General features: G+C 42.0%; 1 protein-coding gene across 1 annotated transcript in view; it reads right to left on the bottom strand.

Moving 5' to 3' along the window:
- The window catches only part of LOC124612275 (autophagy-related protein 2 homolog A), a 492,429-nt gene that overhangs the window by 320,521 nt on the left and 156,240 nt on the right, over nt 1-15,668 (bottom strand). Inside the window, exon 10 of the mRNA XM_047140377.1 lies at nt 1,153-1,435. Within this exon, the coding sequence (XP_046996333.1) occupies nt 1,153-1,435 (283 nt within the window). The remainder of the gene's footprint in view (nt 1-1,152; nt 1,436-15,668) is intronic.

Here is a 15,668-nt window from a genome sequence, read left to right as displayed (position 1 = left end):
TAATCTTGTGTGTACTTATTTTAACAGCCAAACAGTCATCAGTGTGACGATTTAAAGGAAGAACTACAGTACATGCTTCCTCTGTGAAACTATTTTGGAAAAGGGTGTTTAGTGTTTCGGCCTTTTCTGTATATATATATAAAAAAAAAAAACAACAACATAAGAGTACTTAATGTGTTATTGTGCTGACAGGCACAGCTTCCTGGAAGGAAATGCATTTGGTGATGAGTCCTTGGCATGCCACTACTCATCTGAATCAAAGTAGACCTGCAGAGGGTAAAAAGTATATACTTATTAAAGAGCAAAGAACCAACAGTGATGCAATGTGGCAAAAATCACTACTGATGATGTTCAGAGATGCAGATACTGTTGTGCTGGTGAATGTTCCCACAAAGATCACTTTACATGCAGCAAGTTCTGGAAAGACATTACTTAATCTTACAGTCCCATAAATGTCAAATGCTGCAAATATCACAATGATCTGTAACAATGTTAACACCCATGTTGTGGCTTATGTTCCTAAATAAATGTTCAAATTTACTTGGGATTTGCTCCAGCATCCATCACACAAATTCATACTTTCATCTGTTTCATGCAGTGAATGAATTCCTGGGCAGCCAACACCTCTGTTCAGATGAAGATATGAAACTGTTTAAGGTGGTTACACTCCCCAAAAATGGTGGTTTATGAAGAGGGTATATTGATACTGTTCCCACAATTGAAAAAATTTCGTGTGAGACATGGCCAATACAATGAAAAATATCTGTTTACTGTATTGCATATTTAACTATTTGTTTAAATAAAAGTTACTCGTCACTCGCTGGTCTACTTTCCATCATTAATATGATCAAACTTTATATATACACACACAATATAACTTTTAAAATAAAATTGCAAATCCTATAGTTTTCAAACATTTTCTGTATATAGATAGGAAAAATTGCAACAATGTTTTTAAAATGAGGACACAGTTGAAACTAATGTAAATACAAAGGCATACAACAACAAAAAAATATCTGACTGAAACCCTGGGCAAATCATTTGGGAACTTGGACATCACAAAACAACTTGTTTGGAGCTCCTATATTGCAAATGTCTGTAAGTCAAATACATTCTCAAGTTTACATTTTTTATATAAAGTTGATTTAATACCTGATGTGGTTCAGTTGGCATGCTTTCAGGAAAACATCCCGAGCCTCCTTAAAGTCTTTGCGACCATAACCAGATACAGCAAAGAGACCAAGTTCAGAGAAGAAATCATTGGCAATAGTTTTCATCTGCTGCACTGAAGACCGTGCTAACATGCTTCCATCACTATCAACACAAACGGTCAGCACATCCTCGTGCAACAGAACTACTGCCAGGCTGCTCATCCGAATGTGAAAGTGACTAACTTCAGCTGATGGGTCAGATTCCAGTGTGGATGTAACTGAACCTGTAAAATGATAGTTCTAATAGTTCTTAATGCAACAGGTGTGATACATCACACATGATGTGCACATACTTCTTAGAAATTCAAATACAATTATAAACAACTATGGAAAGCATAGATTGCTACTAACTGTAAAGATGACACACTGAGTTGCAGAGAGGCACAATGAAAAGACTATTACACACTGAGTTTTTGCCAAAGCCTTCTTCAGAAAAGAAAGGAAAACACATACATTCACATAAGTGGGCACACCTTACACATTAATGACTGCTACCTCCAGCCACTCTGGCCAGACTGCACTATTGAGTTGAACAAAAGCAGCAATCTGGAGTGGGGCAGGAAAGGGGGTGAGGGGAATGGATAGTAGGGTATGGGTGTGGAGGGAGAGAAGAGCGCTGTCTAGAAAGGCATGCAAGGACTAGAGGGTGGCAGGGGCAGGACAAGGCTGCCAGATGTAGTGTCAGGAGGCTGTGAGGGAGGAGGGAGGAGGGGTGAGGGGTGAGGGGGAGGGGACGAGAAGAACTGAGGGAGGAAAAGACTGGTGGTTGCATTGGCAGAGAGCCTGGCCACCAAGACCTCATATTTACTATTTTTCTCGTCTGAATTTTCTTTTGATATGGACAAGTGTTCGCTTATTTTGCATGTCTTCAATCCCTGATGCCTTATGGAATATCTTCTGTGATAGTTCAGCTACAGTGAAGTGTTTATTTGGCAGAAGTGAGGTGTAATAATACTAGGTATAGTAGATAAACATACATCTTGCATAAGCCTGAAAGGAGGCTAGAATTCTTACACTCATTTCCCAATGCATTTACTCTTTAATGTTTTTTGTTGCTGTCAATAAAAATCAGTTTCAGCTTCACTGTTACCTAGATAATGACAACACAAGACAGAAAAATAATATTCATGTAGACTTTGCTTACTTGTCTAGGATTCAGAATAGAGTTACATAGCCTGGATGGAAGATATTCAACAACTTCTCATCTAACACAGCACAAGAATTTGTGACTCACCACCAATTCAAAAGACAATTAAAAACATATATTGGTAGCCACTTTTTCCAGAAACTATTGAAATATCTACATTCATGGATTGTAAAGTTCTGTTAACAACATAGCAAGTAGCAGTGTTCATTGTAAAGCTGCGTGACAGGTAGTAATCTACTATAAACACTAATCTGTATTTACTGATATAGGTAATCATTTTCTTTTAAAAATCATGTAAATATTAAGCTACCAACAGCAGCTTAACAACAGCTCTCTAGAGAAACTGAGAAGGTTGCAGCTTAGTTTTCTTTCTAATGTGCCAAATTAGCTTTAGCTGGTATAAGGATGAATAGCATTAAGCAGTATAGTGATAGTTCATTGCTAATACAGTATATAGGTTACATTTCTCTGAGCCGGCCGGTGTGGTCGAGCGGTTCTAGACGCTTCAGCCTGGAACCGCGCGACCGCTACAGTCGCAGGTTCGAATCCTGCCTTGGGTACGGGTGTGGCCTTAGGCATGAATGTGTGTGATGTCCTTAGGTTAGTTAGGTTTAAGTAGTTCTGACTTCTAGGGGACTGATGACCTCAGATGTTAAGTCATATAGTGCTCAGAGCCTTTTGAACCATTTCTCTGATTTCCCCATCTTCTGTTAGTGGACACCTTGACTTGTTCCACATCCTTCATGGTTCACCTTCTCGTTTTAATTCACAAAACATGATGACTGTATGAATGACTGAATTAATGAACAAGGCTACAGTTCCCACACAATTACATTGAGAGAGTGAAAAGTTTGAATTGAGGAAGGTACTAGGCCAAAGAACTCCATTTCACCAAAATTGTTTCCTGCAGCTTTGGAGGAGTTTTCAAACCACTGAGATGAAGAAGGAATATGCATAAATTAGTTTTTACCAAGGCACCTTTCATTTGGAGAGGACACTTTTTTTCCTTTGCCTCAAATACAGAACAACTTAAATGAAGAGTAGGGTAACTTAGCAAATCAAGTATGAGAGGAGACTTAAAGAGATATTAACAGAAAAATATTGTACAATCATTACAACAATAACAGAATAGTCAAAATTAATTACAACATTGTAAGTTAAGTCTGATTGCATCACAGATAGAAATCAATAATTAGGATATATTACTAGTACTAATTTATGTACATGAAACATGGACGTTAAGAAAACAAACATTCAAAAAATTGAGAGGTACTCAATGTGTAATGGAAAGACGCATGTTGGGCATAACTGGAAGGGTCAGAAAGACAAACAAATGGATAAGATGAAAGACATAGGTTGAGAATGTGACAGTAACTGTTACAAAAATGAAACAGAGATACACTGGGTATAAGGTGAGATTAAATGAATAGAGATGAACTAAGAAGATTTTGTGTTGGATTCCTTGTGATAAGAAAAGGCCTAGAGAATGACCTAGTGTTAAGATGAGTTGATGACATAAACAAACAAACAGGACAAACTTGGATGCTTCAATATGAAGACTGTAATGTATGGAGGAATCTGGAAGAGTCTGTATCCAATACTGGATGATAAATTGGTGACAGAGGATTAAGGTCCAAAGAATCGAAACAAGAGTTAGAAGGATGACAAGTAATAGTATTCAAACAATGGAAAATCCAGGATGTAATGTAATAATATTTCCTGGAACCCATAACACACATTGAAACTCTTGCCCTGCAGGAACTTTAGCAACATGCACAATGCCACCTCAAAAAACTGTCCATCCTGCTCACTTCCTACTCCCACCTTGGAAACCACTGTCCACCACCTCTAGAACAAACTCCAAACCTCCTCCACGTCCCCTCATAGCTGACAAAACCTGTCTCGCAGACCTACTACACCTACTCCACCCTCCAAAACTCCCTCCCACCACCACACAGAATCCACGACCTAAACAGACCCGCAACACAGTCATGAACCTTTCCTCTAGAAGCCTTAGTCCCACAGAAATATCAGTCCTTTCCAAAGGCCTTACCTTTTGCCCCACCCCAAAATTCAATCATGCAGGACTTGTTAAAGACCTTCTCTCCTTCTCCCAGTCCCTACAGTGGAAACACTTTTTCGCCACCAACCCTACCAATCAGACTCAACCAAAGACCAATATAAAACCTTGCCTAACTCAGTTCACTCCTTCATCCAACCGTGATCCACCCCCCTGCCCCCAAACCACTCCGTTAACTTTCCAGAATTTCTTAACCTCAAACCTTGCCTCACCATCATTACCGAAATCCCTCAACATGCAAACTAACCTTACATCCGCACAAAGAACTGCAGTCCACCATCTAAAAACTAATCCCAACCTTATAATCCTACGTACAGACAAAGGCTCCACCACTGTTGTCCGCCAGCTATCGGATACTTCCACCAACAAACCTTGTCACAGTGACCCCATTCTAGTAATCTAGCATGATCTCCAGTCACTACTCAAATCCTTAGGCCTATCCCAGAACCTCTCACCAGAGTCCATCTCTCTACTCACCCCTACCACTCCCTGCACTCCTACCTTCTACATGCTTCCTAAAGTCCATAAAGCTAATCACCCAGGACGCCCCATTGTGGCCAGTTACAGTGCCCCCACTGAGAGAATCTCTGTTCTCATAGACCAATACCTTCAACCAATTACCCAGAACCTACCCTCCTAAATAAAAGAGACAAACCATTTCCTCAACCGACTCTCCACAGTTTCTGTTCCTTTGCCACACAGGTCCCTGCTCGTCACTATTGATGCCACCTCCCTGTACATTAACATTCCTAATGCCCATGGCCTTACTGCTATTGAACAATACCTTTCCCAACTCCCTGTGGACTCCAAACCGATAACCTCCTTCCTAGTCGCCATGACAAACTACATCCTCACCCACAATTACTTCTCCTTTGAAGGCATTACCTACAAACAAATCCACAGTACGGCTATGGGCACCTGCATGGCACCATCCTATACCTACCTATTCATGGGCCATCTAGAGGAATCCTTCATAAAAACCCAGAATCCTAAACCCCTCACCTAGTTCAGATTCACTGATGACATCTTTGCTATCTGGATCGAAAGCGAGGACATCCTATCTACATTCCTTCAGAACCTCAACAACTTCTCCTCCATTTGCTTCACTCGGTCCTACTCAATCCAACAAGCCACCATCCTAGATGTTGACCTCCACCTCAAAGATCGCTACATCAGTACCTCCATCCATATCAAACCTACTAACCAATGGCAATACCTCCACTTCAACAGCTGCCTCCTATTCCATACCAAGAAGTCCCTTCTGTACAGCCTAGCCACCCGTGGTCGTCACATCTGCAGTGACGAGCAGTCCCTGTCGAAATATACCGAGAGTCTCACTGAAACCTTCAATGACCGCAGTTATCCTCCCAACCTTGTACAGAAACAAATCTCCTATGCCTTATCTTTCGAGTCTCCCACCTCCTCACAAAGTCCCACCATCCAGCTACAGAGCATTCCCCTCATAACTCAGTACCACCCAGGGCTGGAGCAACTGAATTACATTCTCCACAAGGGTTTCGATTACCACCGATGAAATGAGAAATGTCCTGCCCACTATCCTTCCCACCCCTCCCACAGTGGTATTCCGCTGTCCACTGAACCTACACAATATACTTGTCCATTCTTACACAACCCCTGCTCCGAATCCCTTACCTCATGGTTCATACCCCTGTAATAAACCTAGATGCAAGACCTGTCCCATACATCCTCCCACCACCACCTACTCAAGTCCGGTCACTAACATCACCTACCCCATCAAAGGCAGGGCTACCTGTGAAACCAGTCATGGGATTTACAAGCTAAGCTGCAACCACTGTGCTGCATTCTGTGTAAGCACAACAACCAACAAGCTGTCTGTCCGCATGAATGGCCACAGACAAACTGTGGCCAAGAAACAAGTGGACCACCCTGTTGCTGAACACACTGCTAAACATGATATCCTTCATTTCAATGACTACTTCACAGTCTGTGCCATATGGATCCTTCCCACCAACACCAGCTTTTCTGAATTGCACAAGTGGGAATTTTCCCTGCAATACATCCTACGATCCTGTAACTCTCCTCGCCCAACATTCGTTAGTCACTGTCCTCACCCATTCCAGCACTACACAGCCATGACTCCATCACCACACCAAGTCTTTTTATTTCTCTCCTTTTCCACTACTCCCTCCCTCTATCTGTGTGTGTGAGTGTATTGTTGATGAAGGTCTTAATGGCCAAAAACTATAATTATGTGAGTATTTTTATTGTGCCTATCTGCGACTCAGTATCTCCACAATAAAGTAATAGTATTCTCTGTATAAAAACCTCCAATTTTGCAGCAGGTATATACTTTGAAAATCATTATAAGTAACTATTAAACCTTGATCAATCAGTAGCAGAAAAACTGGAGTTGAACAGTAAGGTATAAAAAGAGGGTATTTGCAGTTTCTCTACTAATTGTATAAAATGTTAATTTAAGCACAAATGAAATATAAGATGTTATGATTAATGACAGTTTTTGTGTTTATGTCAATCAGAAGTCATTTGTGACAGCTACTTCTTGCTGTTATGTACTTCTTGCCTTATTCAACATTTCCACAGAATGGTATCTTCACAGGTAAGATACAAACAACACAATATATGTATAACCACCACCCAAATGACATGCAGTGCTGGATATAGGGCTGCTTCACAATTTTTGTGCATTGTGGTCTTCAGTGATGCACAACACCGCTGCCCCTGTGTGTTTCCCAAAGTCATCTATTGACCTCTCATTAGGCTGCTCTCTCAGTTATATTGGAATCCAGTGGAGAATGTCCTTGGTCAGTTTACTAACATCCACTCTTCTGGCAACATGCAATTGCGCCCGATGGAAGAATCCCAGCAAGGTTTTGAATAGTGGCATTGGGTGATCTTTTCTTTGTAAGATTGATTATTATGAGGACACATATGAAAAATTTTTAAACAAGCAACAGTTACATGAATCTGAGTTTGAAGAAGTCATCCAGTTTACTAACAGTGACTTGATAGGATAGGGTGTGGACTCTAACACAGTGGAACACTTCCTACACAACCTAAAGTGTAATTTACAGAAACATTCATTTTTAAATATTTAAACTGACTATTTGGGACATGTCATACATACCCCAGGCACTCATTCCTCGGCTAAGCATTTCGAGATCATACAGATTTCCTTCTCCTACAAAGGTGTGAGAACTTCAAGCTATTCTTGGCAAACTAACATACTACATCAGATCATTCTCAACACAATGCAAATAGCTGCTCTTTTGCATAGTCTCTGGCATAAAAATGGTCCTATTAAACATACTGGAAAATGTGAAAAATCTTTCCAGAAATTTAGCCCACATCTCACGCACTTCGATCTGCAAAAACCATTAGTACTTGCAGTACACACAACACATAGAACAGTGGTAGTCTTATCTCACAAGGATGGCAACACAGACTGTCCTACAGCATTCACACCTAAGACATTGAACAAGGTATACATCAACTACAATCAGATGAAAAAGGAAGCTTTGGCCATCATTTATGATGTCACAAAATTTAGTCGATATCTGTGTGGCAGAAAATTTTACCCTGTGGATGACTGTCATCAACATGAGATTGTTTATCATCCTATGGCATAGCTTGCAAATGCAGACACTCTGTCTCGCTTACTTATGGGAAAGGATCCACATTTTAACACATTAGACATTTCCTGTCTTCAAATTGGTCATTCTGGTTCACAAGCACTGCAACCTTTCTCCACTGATTCTCAGCGGATTGCACACAATCACCCACTACAATTGCTCTGGTACTGTATTCAGATGAGTTGGCCTCATAATCCAAAACTAATTTCAGATCCAGTAGTTGACAAATACCATACACAATGCAACAGCCCTTCACTTCAAAATGTTGTAATTTAATTGCAATATCCAATGAACAAACATGAGTGCTGATTCGCACATCTTTGCAATGACATGTGTTCAAACTATTACAGAGAGGACACTGGGGAATCATTATTCCCAAGCAGCCACAGCACCAGCATTGGGACCAAACAGTGAGGTCATCGGTCGCATCGGATCAGGAAAGATGGGAAGGAAGTCAGTCATGCCTTTTAATGGAACCATACTGGCACTTGCCTGAAGCGATTTAGGGAAATCCTGAAAAACCGAAATCAGGACGTCAGTTAGCGAGTTTGAACCGTTATCCTCCTGAATGCAAGTTCAGTGTGCTGCACTGCCTCACACTGTTAATGGCTCGGGCTTGATAAACAGGTAGAAATATGACAACCTGATACCGTACATGTGTGTATAAATAGGCAGTGCCACGCCAAGAACTTTTCAGTTGTCTTGACTTGATAGCCCTGGACAATGTATTCATACTGATTTTGTTGGTCCTTCTGGAAAACAAGATGGCTCACTACTGTCAATGCATACAGCAAATATCATTTTGTCATTACAGTGCATTTGACTACTAGCGTTAGCACTATCAAAGCACTGACTTCTCTCTTTCGCTTAGAGGGTTTGCTCCAAACAAATGTTTCAGTCAATGGTCCACAATTTTCTTCATTATAATTTCAACAGTTACAGCAACAAAATTGAATTTAACATAACTGAATGGCATCATTCCCTCCTTGACTGAATGGTGAAGCTGAACATTTGGTTCAAAAATGTTCTGTTGTGTTTCTGTGCATCTATCGCACTACGACTACTCACAACTAGCCCCCCCCCCTCTAGCAGAACTCTTACATGGTCTTCAACACCACACTCTGTTGCATCTTTTTCACCCTAGGTACTCTGTTTCTGATACTAACTTCACAATGAAGTTCCACAAAAATGGCAAAGTTTTCTGTCGTATCTATAACAAGCCTCACAACTGGGAATCTAGCACCGTCTTTCAGACATCTGGCCATGCTCATAATACCATCCACAGCACATATAGCACGCACTGATGTCAGCAAAACCACTTTCATTTCCATGATTACAATGATCCTGCCATAGATTTTTATTTTTCAGACATGCTGGCTGCAACCCAGCTCCTGCCCCCGAACAGCTCTTGCTGGTGCTTGACATCCCAGAGCACAGGTCTCACCATCGCCAGTGCCACAGCTCAGACTTCCCCCTCATCATTGCCCACACCCGAATTGTGCTACAGTGCATAATTTTATAATTTTGAGGGGGGGGGGGGGGGGGGATGCAGCACTGATGGCGCACCTCCGTCAACTGTAACCAGCACACTGCTCAGAGCTATGCAGGAGGTGTCACATCTAAAGTTACTGCCAATGCACCATTGGGCGAGCTCACTCTTCCGTCACTCACTGTCTCTCATGGGGGGCGCCGTGCATACACATCATGCTAAATACACATGACCTCACTGCATGCAACTCCCAATTGGCCAGCACATCTTGTGAAGCAACTGCATTCAGAGCGTTGCACGAGATTGTATGTAACTCAGCACTACAGAAGAATCTACAGCAATATAAAGTTATGATATCTGAATTATTAAATGTACATATCATAAATAAACTTACTAATGTGACTGTCTTTATTGGCCACCTGCATTACTGACACATCAGATTGATTAACGGTGTACTTCCGACTGTTCATCCGAATTGTTGTTTTCCTTTTATGCACGATATTTTTTCAGGTGCTGTGAGTTGTGCTGCTGCCAGTTGGAATCCCTGCAGTGAGTACTCATTAGAGCATGACTCACAGCATCTGAAGATGATGAATGGAATGGCCTTTGAAATACTGCACATAAAATGGATATAACTACTCAGCTGAACATCCAGAATTACATCATTAATATGAATACCATCTAGACCACAGTTACATAGTGCAATATCATGTTATTCAAGCGAATTGTGAGCAGGAAATAGTAGTATGATTTGATGAGATATCTACAGTGTGATGGTGCAGCACATACAGCACTAGTCTCTGGTCCTGGAGGTCTAGGGATCAATCCCAGATAGGAGCGTATATTTTTTCTCATTCCATACCCTATAGAAGTCCCCAGGTCCACTCAGTCTGCCATCAAATGAGTACCAGGAATTCGAACAGCCCGGTCACAGACTGTACCCCACACTAACAATTTTACAGCTCTGAGCAACAATTTTGTCTTATATACAACTGATGCCCCAGAGGCCTATGCATTGGTCTGCTTATATCATTAAATATGACTGTGCTTCTGAGGGATTATATGCTATTTATTTATGGCATTCAGTTGCTGTTACTTTCCAATGATGAGTTATGGGACAGGATTATATTGTCACTTTAGGTGGCACTGGCTCGCAAGTGAAATGACGTGTCCTGAACAGACCAACAATTGACAGATAAACAAACAGTTGTTAAATGGATATTTTCAAGACAATGAGATGAATTTATAAAAAGGATACATTGCTACTAACCATAAAGATGACATGTCAGTTGCACACAGACACAACAAAAAGACTAGTACACACTAAGCTTTCAGCCAAGCCTTCTACAGAAAAGAAAGGAAAACACACACACATTAACACAAGCAAGCACACATCACGCACACATGAGTGCTATCTCCAGCCACTGTAGCTGAACTGCAACTGTTGCACTGGATGAAAGCAGCAATCTGGAGTGCTGTAGGGGAGGAGGGATAGCGGAATACAGGTGAGGAGAGGGAAGAGCGCTGTCTGGCGGAGTGTGTAGGGTCTAGAAAGCTTCAGAACAAGCTTCCAGAGGCAGTGTCTGGAGTGTGTGTGGGAGGGATGGTGGTGGAATGGGAAATGGAAAAAGAGAGGAGCAGAGAGGGGAAAAGCCTGGTGGGGGCATTGGCAGAGCAGCGCATCATGTTGATGAGGGGATGTCAATAGGGAGGAGGTGATGGGGCAGATGGGGAGGAAACTGTTGGGGGAGGGCATCGAGACATTATGTTATCATAGGCTGAGGCTAGGATAATTTTGGCAGTGGAGGATGTGTTGTAACGATAGCTCCCATCTCCACATTTCAGAAAAGCTAGTGGTGGAGCGAAGGATCCAGATGGCATCGTTTGTAAAGCAGCCATTGAAATCAAGCATGTTATGTTCAGCTGCATGTTGTGCCACAGAGTGGTCCACTTTGTCCATTTTGCTCTTGGTCACAATTTGTCAGTGGCCTTTCATCCTGGGGAAAACTAGTCGGTAGTCATACCAACCTAAAAGGCAGTGCAATTATTGCAGCAGAGCTGGAATACAACACGGCTGCTTCACAGGTGGCCTTGTCTCTGATGGGGTAAGATAACCCTATGACAGGAATGGAATATGAAGTAGTAGTGATGGTGGGAGGAGGGGGAGGGGCAGAGGTGAATCGGGAAGGTATTACACCTGGGTCTTCCACTGGGATTGGCATATGGATATCTGGATATCCCTGTGGAAGACTCTGGTGCAATACCTGCCCAATCCACCCACCCAGCACTTCCTAACCCAGTCCTGCCTCAGGCTTATCCTTCCCCATCAGAGGCCAGGCCTGAAGGCAACCATGCCATATGCCAACTCTGCTGCAATGATTGCTTAGCTTTTTATATTGGTATGAATACCAACCAGTTGTTCACCACAGCCAAACTGTGGCCAAGAGCAAAGTTGACCACCCAACAGCACAACACACAGCTGAATGTAATGAGCTTGATTTTCATGGCTGCTTCACAACATGAGCCATCTGGATCCTCCCACCCATCACTAGCTTTTCTGAACTGCACAAGATGGGAATCATCCTTTTAACACATTCTTAAAAAATTAATCTGGCCTCAGTGTATGATAACATGTTGTCCCCACACCCTCCTCCCAATTCATGTCCTCTCACCCTCAATATTCACCACTCTCAGCCAATGCCAATGTACCCACCACTCTTTTCCCCTTCTCTGCATCCCTCCTTTTCTGTTCCCCATAACCACCTTCCCCTGCCCATCCACAGCCTCCCAACGCTGCCCCTGAGAGCCTTGTCCTGCCACCTTCTAGCCCCTGCATGTTCCGCCAGACAACATTCTTCTCTCTCTCTCCACTAGTACTCTGCTAACCCTCCCCTTTACCTACCCCACTCCAAATTGCCACTTTTGTTCAACACAACAATTGCAGTCTGGTTAGAGTGGCCACAGATAGTGCGTGTGTGTGCATAGGTAGTGTTTGCTTTTGTGAATGTATGTGTGTTTTCCTTCCTTTCCTGAAGCAAGCTTTGGCTGAAAACTTAGTTTGTAACAGCCTATTTTTTATGCCTATCTGCAACTCAGCATGTTGTCTTTGCGGTGAGTAGCAAGAGATCCTTTTCATAATCATTGATATTCCAACCTGGACTTTTCATTCCAGAATGAGATTTTCATTCTGCAGCGGAGTGTGCGCTGATATGAAACTTCCTGGCAGATCAAAACTGTGTGCCGGACCGGAAGGTAGGAGACGAGGTACTGGCAGAAGTAAAGCTGTGAGGACAGGGCGTGAGTCGTGCTTGGGTAGCTCAGTTGGTAGAGCACTTGCCCGCGAAAGGCGAAGGTCCCGAGTTCGAGTCTCGGTCTGGCACACAGTTTTAATCTGCCAGGATGTTTCATGGACTTTTCATTGTCTGAAATGTGGTACGTCATAATATGAGGGAAGATAAAAAACGATGAAAGATTATGTTTTACCACTGCATTATTCTGGTTAGAAAGTCAAGACCTGAAAGAATAGTAGTACAAATATCTTGTGTCACATGTCATGAGCTATACCAGCCCTCTCAATGATGACATCAGTGTGACATGATACAAAAAAATGGTGCATGTGATGCGTTGGCTATGTGTTAAGAACAAAAGCCTGAGTTTGTTTCTAATGGGAAAAATGATTCAACCCAAATGGAATTCTCAGAGAAATGTCCAAGGTGTACGGAGGAGACTACAAGGCCAACAGCAACGGGTCCTGGCAGTGTATTTTCTTCAGTGCAGACACTGTCAGTCTTGCTGATGAGTCATGTTATGGTCAACTGGGCAGTTCAATAATGCTGCCACATATCTGAAGCATTGTGGATGAGAACTCAAAGAAGCATAGGATTCATTTGTAAAAATTGGCAAACACATATCAAATCTGGATGGTACAGAACATATTACTGAGCACAGGCACCAGCAGATTGGAAATCAATGCTTACTCGTGCCAAAAAACATGACACACATCTCGATGTCTCAGTGACTTCAAGAGTGTTCCACTGCAGCTGCCTGTGACTCTCTGAAAGTATAGTTACAGGTGATAAATTCTGTGCATTCCACAAGACATACAAACCAAAGGAAATATCCATGCTGTGGAAATATTCTCTTCTCCATTAGATACAAAGTTCATTCTTTCACAATCCAACACACAAATCAAAAAGAAGTCTCCATGGTGTGGAAATATTCTCTCCTCCATTAGAGACAAAGTTCATTGTTTTACAGTCCACAAAGAAAATACACAAGATTTATTTGAGACATGCAAGTTTCAGTCAAGAACAATTATCAATTCTTCAATTTTGAAGGATGCACTGACACTGTCATCAAACAATGATGCCTTGTTCATGACAAGCCCTCAAACGAGAATGTTCAAGTGCTCTTAAATTAAAGCATGGCTCCATCATGTTTTTACTAATTATGCCAATATTGCACTAGTCAGGTGGATGTTGCTTTCCACTATTGTATTTCCAGCAGTTTGAGCCAGTGGAGAAAGTCTTGGATGGATAGTAGTTTTCACTTAACAGTGAGGTACGATTGGTTGTACACAAATGATCATATGGTAGTTGACAGACTTATGAACAGGGCATTTAGTAAACTCTTGTCCGGCTAGGAGAAATATGTCAAAAGAATTTGTGCACATGTTGAAATATATCTAGGAATACATAGTATTAATTTACTTAATTTATGTAACTTTGTTGTGTCCAAGATAATAAAAATATATAATAATAATTTCTGTACATTTCTCAAAGAAGAAATGGAAGCTGTGATGAAGAATGATGAAACGTTTTCATATTGGATACAACAGACACATTAGCTACATTTATGAAATTCACATGCACTTTTTTTTTATTTATAACATAATTGTGAAGACGTTTGCAAAACAAGATAACACATGAACTATGCATGTTTAGTATCTGCTATGACCAACATAATGCAACCTTTCTCCTGGTTGAAACATCCAGATCTACTACCAAATAAGAAAGTAAAACTGTTCTCAAACTGAGGGTTGCTTTGAATATCACACTGTTTTATTAGACATGGTCTTATTCTGACCCCTGAACTGATTTATCCAGTAAGTTATGGGAGGACCTACAGAGTAATGTAGACTCCCAGCCATGGTGCAACTTAGTATTTTTCCTGTTAACAAATCACTAACAGTACTGGAAGAAGTGATATGTAACAGAAACAAAATCCTAGGACTGACTGAGGACTGAACCCTGGACCTTCAGACTTTTAGGCTGATACTTCTCGACCAAGCCACTACTTTTACATACCCTATGCGATCGAAAGTATCCGGACACCTGGCTGAAAATGACTTACAAGTTTGTGGGGCCCTCCATCGGTAATGCTGGAATTCAGTATGGTGTTGGCCCACCGTTAGCCTTGATGACAGCTTCCACTCTCGCAGGCATACGTTCAATCAGGTGCTGGAAGGTTTCTAGGGGAATGGCAGCCCATTCTTCACGAAGTTCTGCATTGAAGAGAGATAGCGATGTCGGTTGGCGAGGCCTGGCACGAAGCTGACATTCCAAAACATCCCAAAGGTGTTCTATAGGATTCAGGTCAGGACTCTGTGCATGCCAGTCCACTACAGGGCACTCCACCCAACATTTTTCCACTGTTCAATTGTCCAATGTTTATGCTCCTTACACCAAGCGAGGTGTCATTTGGCATTTGCCGGCATGATGTGTGGCTTATGAGCAGCCACTCGACCATTAAATCCAAGTTTTCTCACCTCCCGCCTAACTGTCATAGTACTTGCAGTGGATATTGATGCAGTTTGGAACTGCTGTGTGATGGTCTGGATAGATGTCTGCCTATCACACATTACGACCCTCTTCAACTGTCAGCGGTCTCTGTCAGTCAACAGACGAGGTCAGCCTGTACACTTTTGTGTTGTACGTGTCCCTTCATGTTTCCACTTCACTATCACATTGGAAACAGTGGACCTAGCAAAGTTTCGGAGAGTAGAAATCTCGCGTACAGGCGTATGACACAAGTGCCACCCAATCACCTGATCACATTCGAAGTCTGTGAGTTCCCCAGAGCGCCCCATTCTGTTCTCTCATGATGTCTA

The sequence above is a fragment of the Schistocerca americana genome, chromosome 4 (genome assembly GCF_021461395.2).
Source record: "Schistocerca americana isolate TAMUIC-IGC-003095 chromosome 4, iqSchAmer2.1, whole genome shotgun sequence".
Taxonomy (NCBI): domain Eukaryota; kingdom Metazoa; phylum Arthropoda; class Insecta; order Orthoptera; family Acrididae; genus Schistocerca; species Schistocerca americana.
This window is presented reverse-complemented; position numbering and strand designations above follow the sequence as displayed.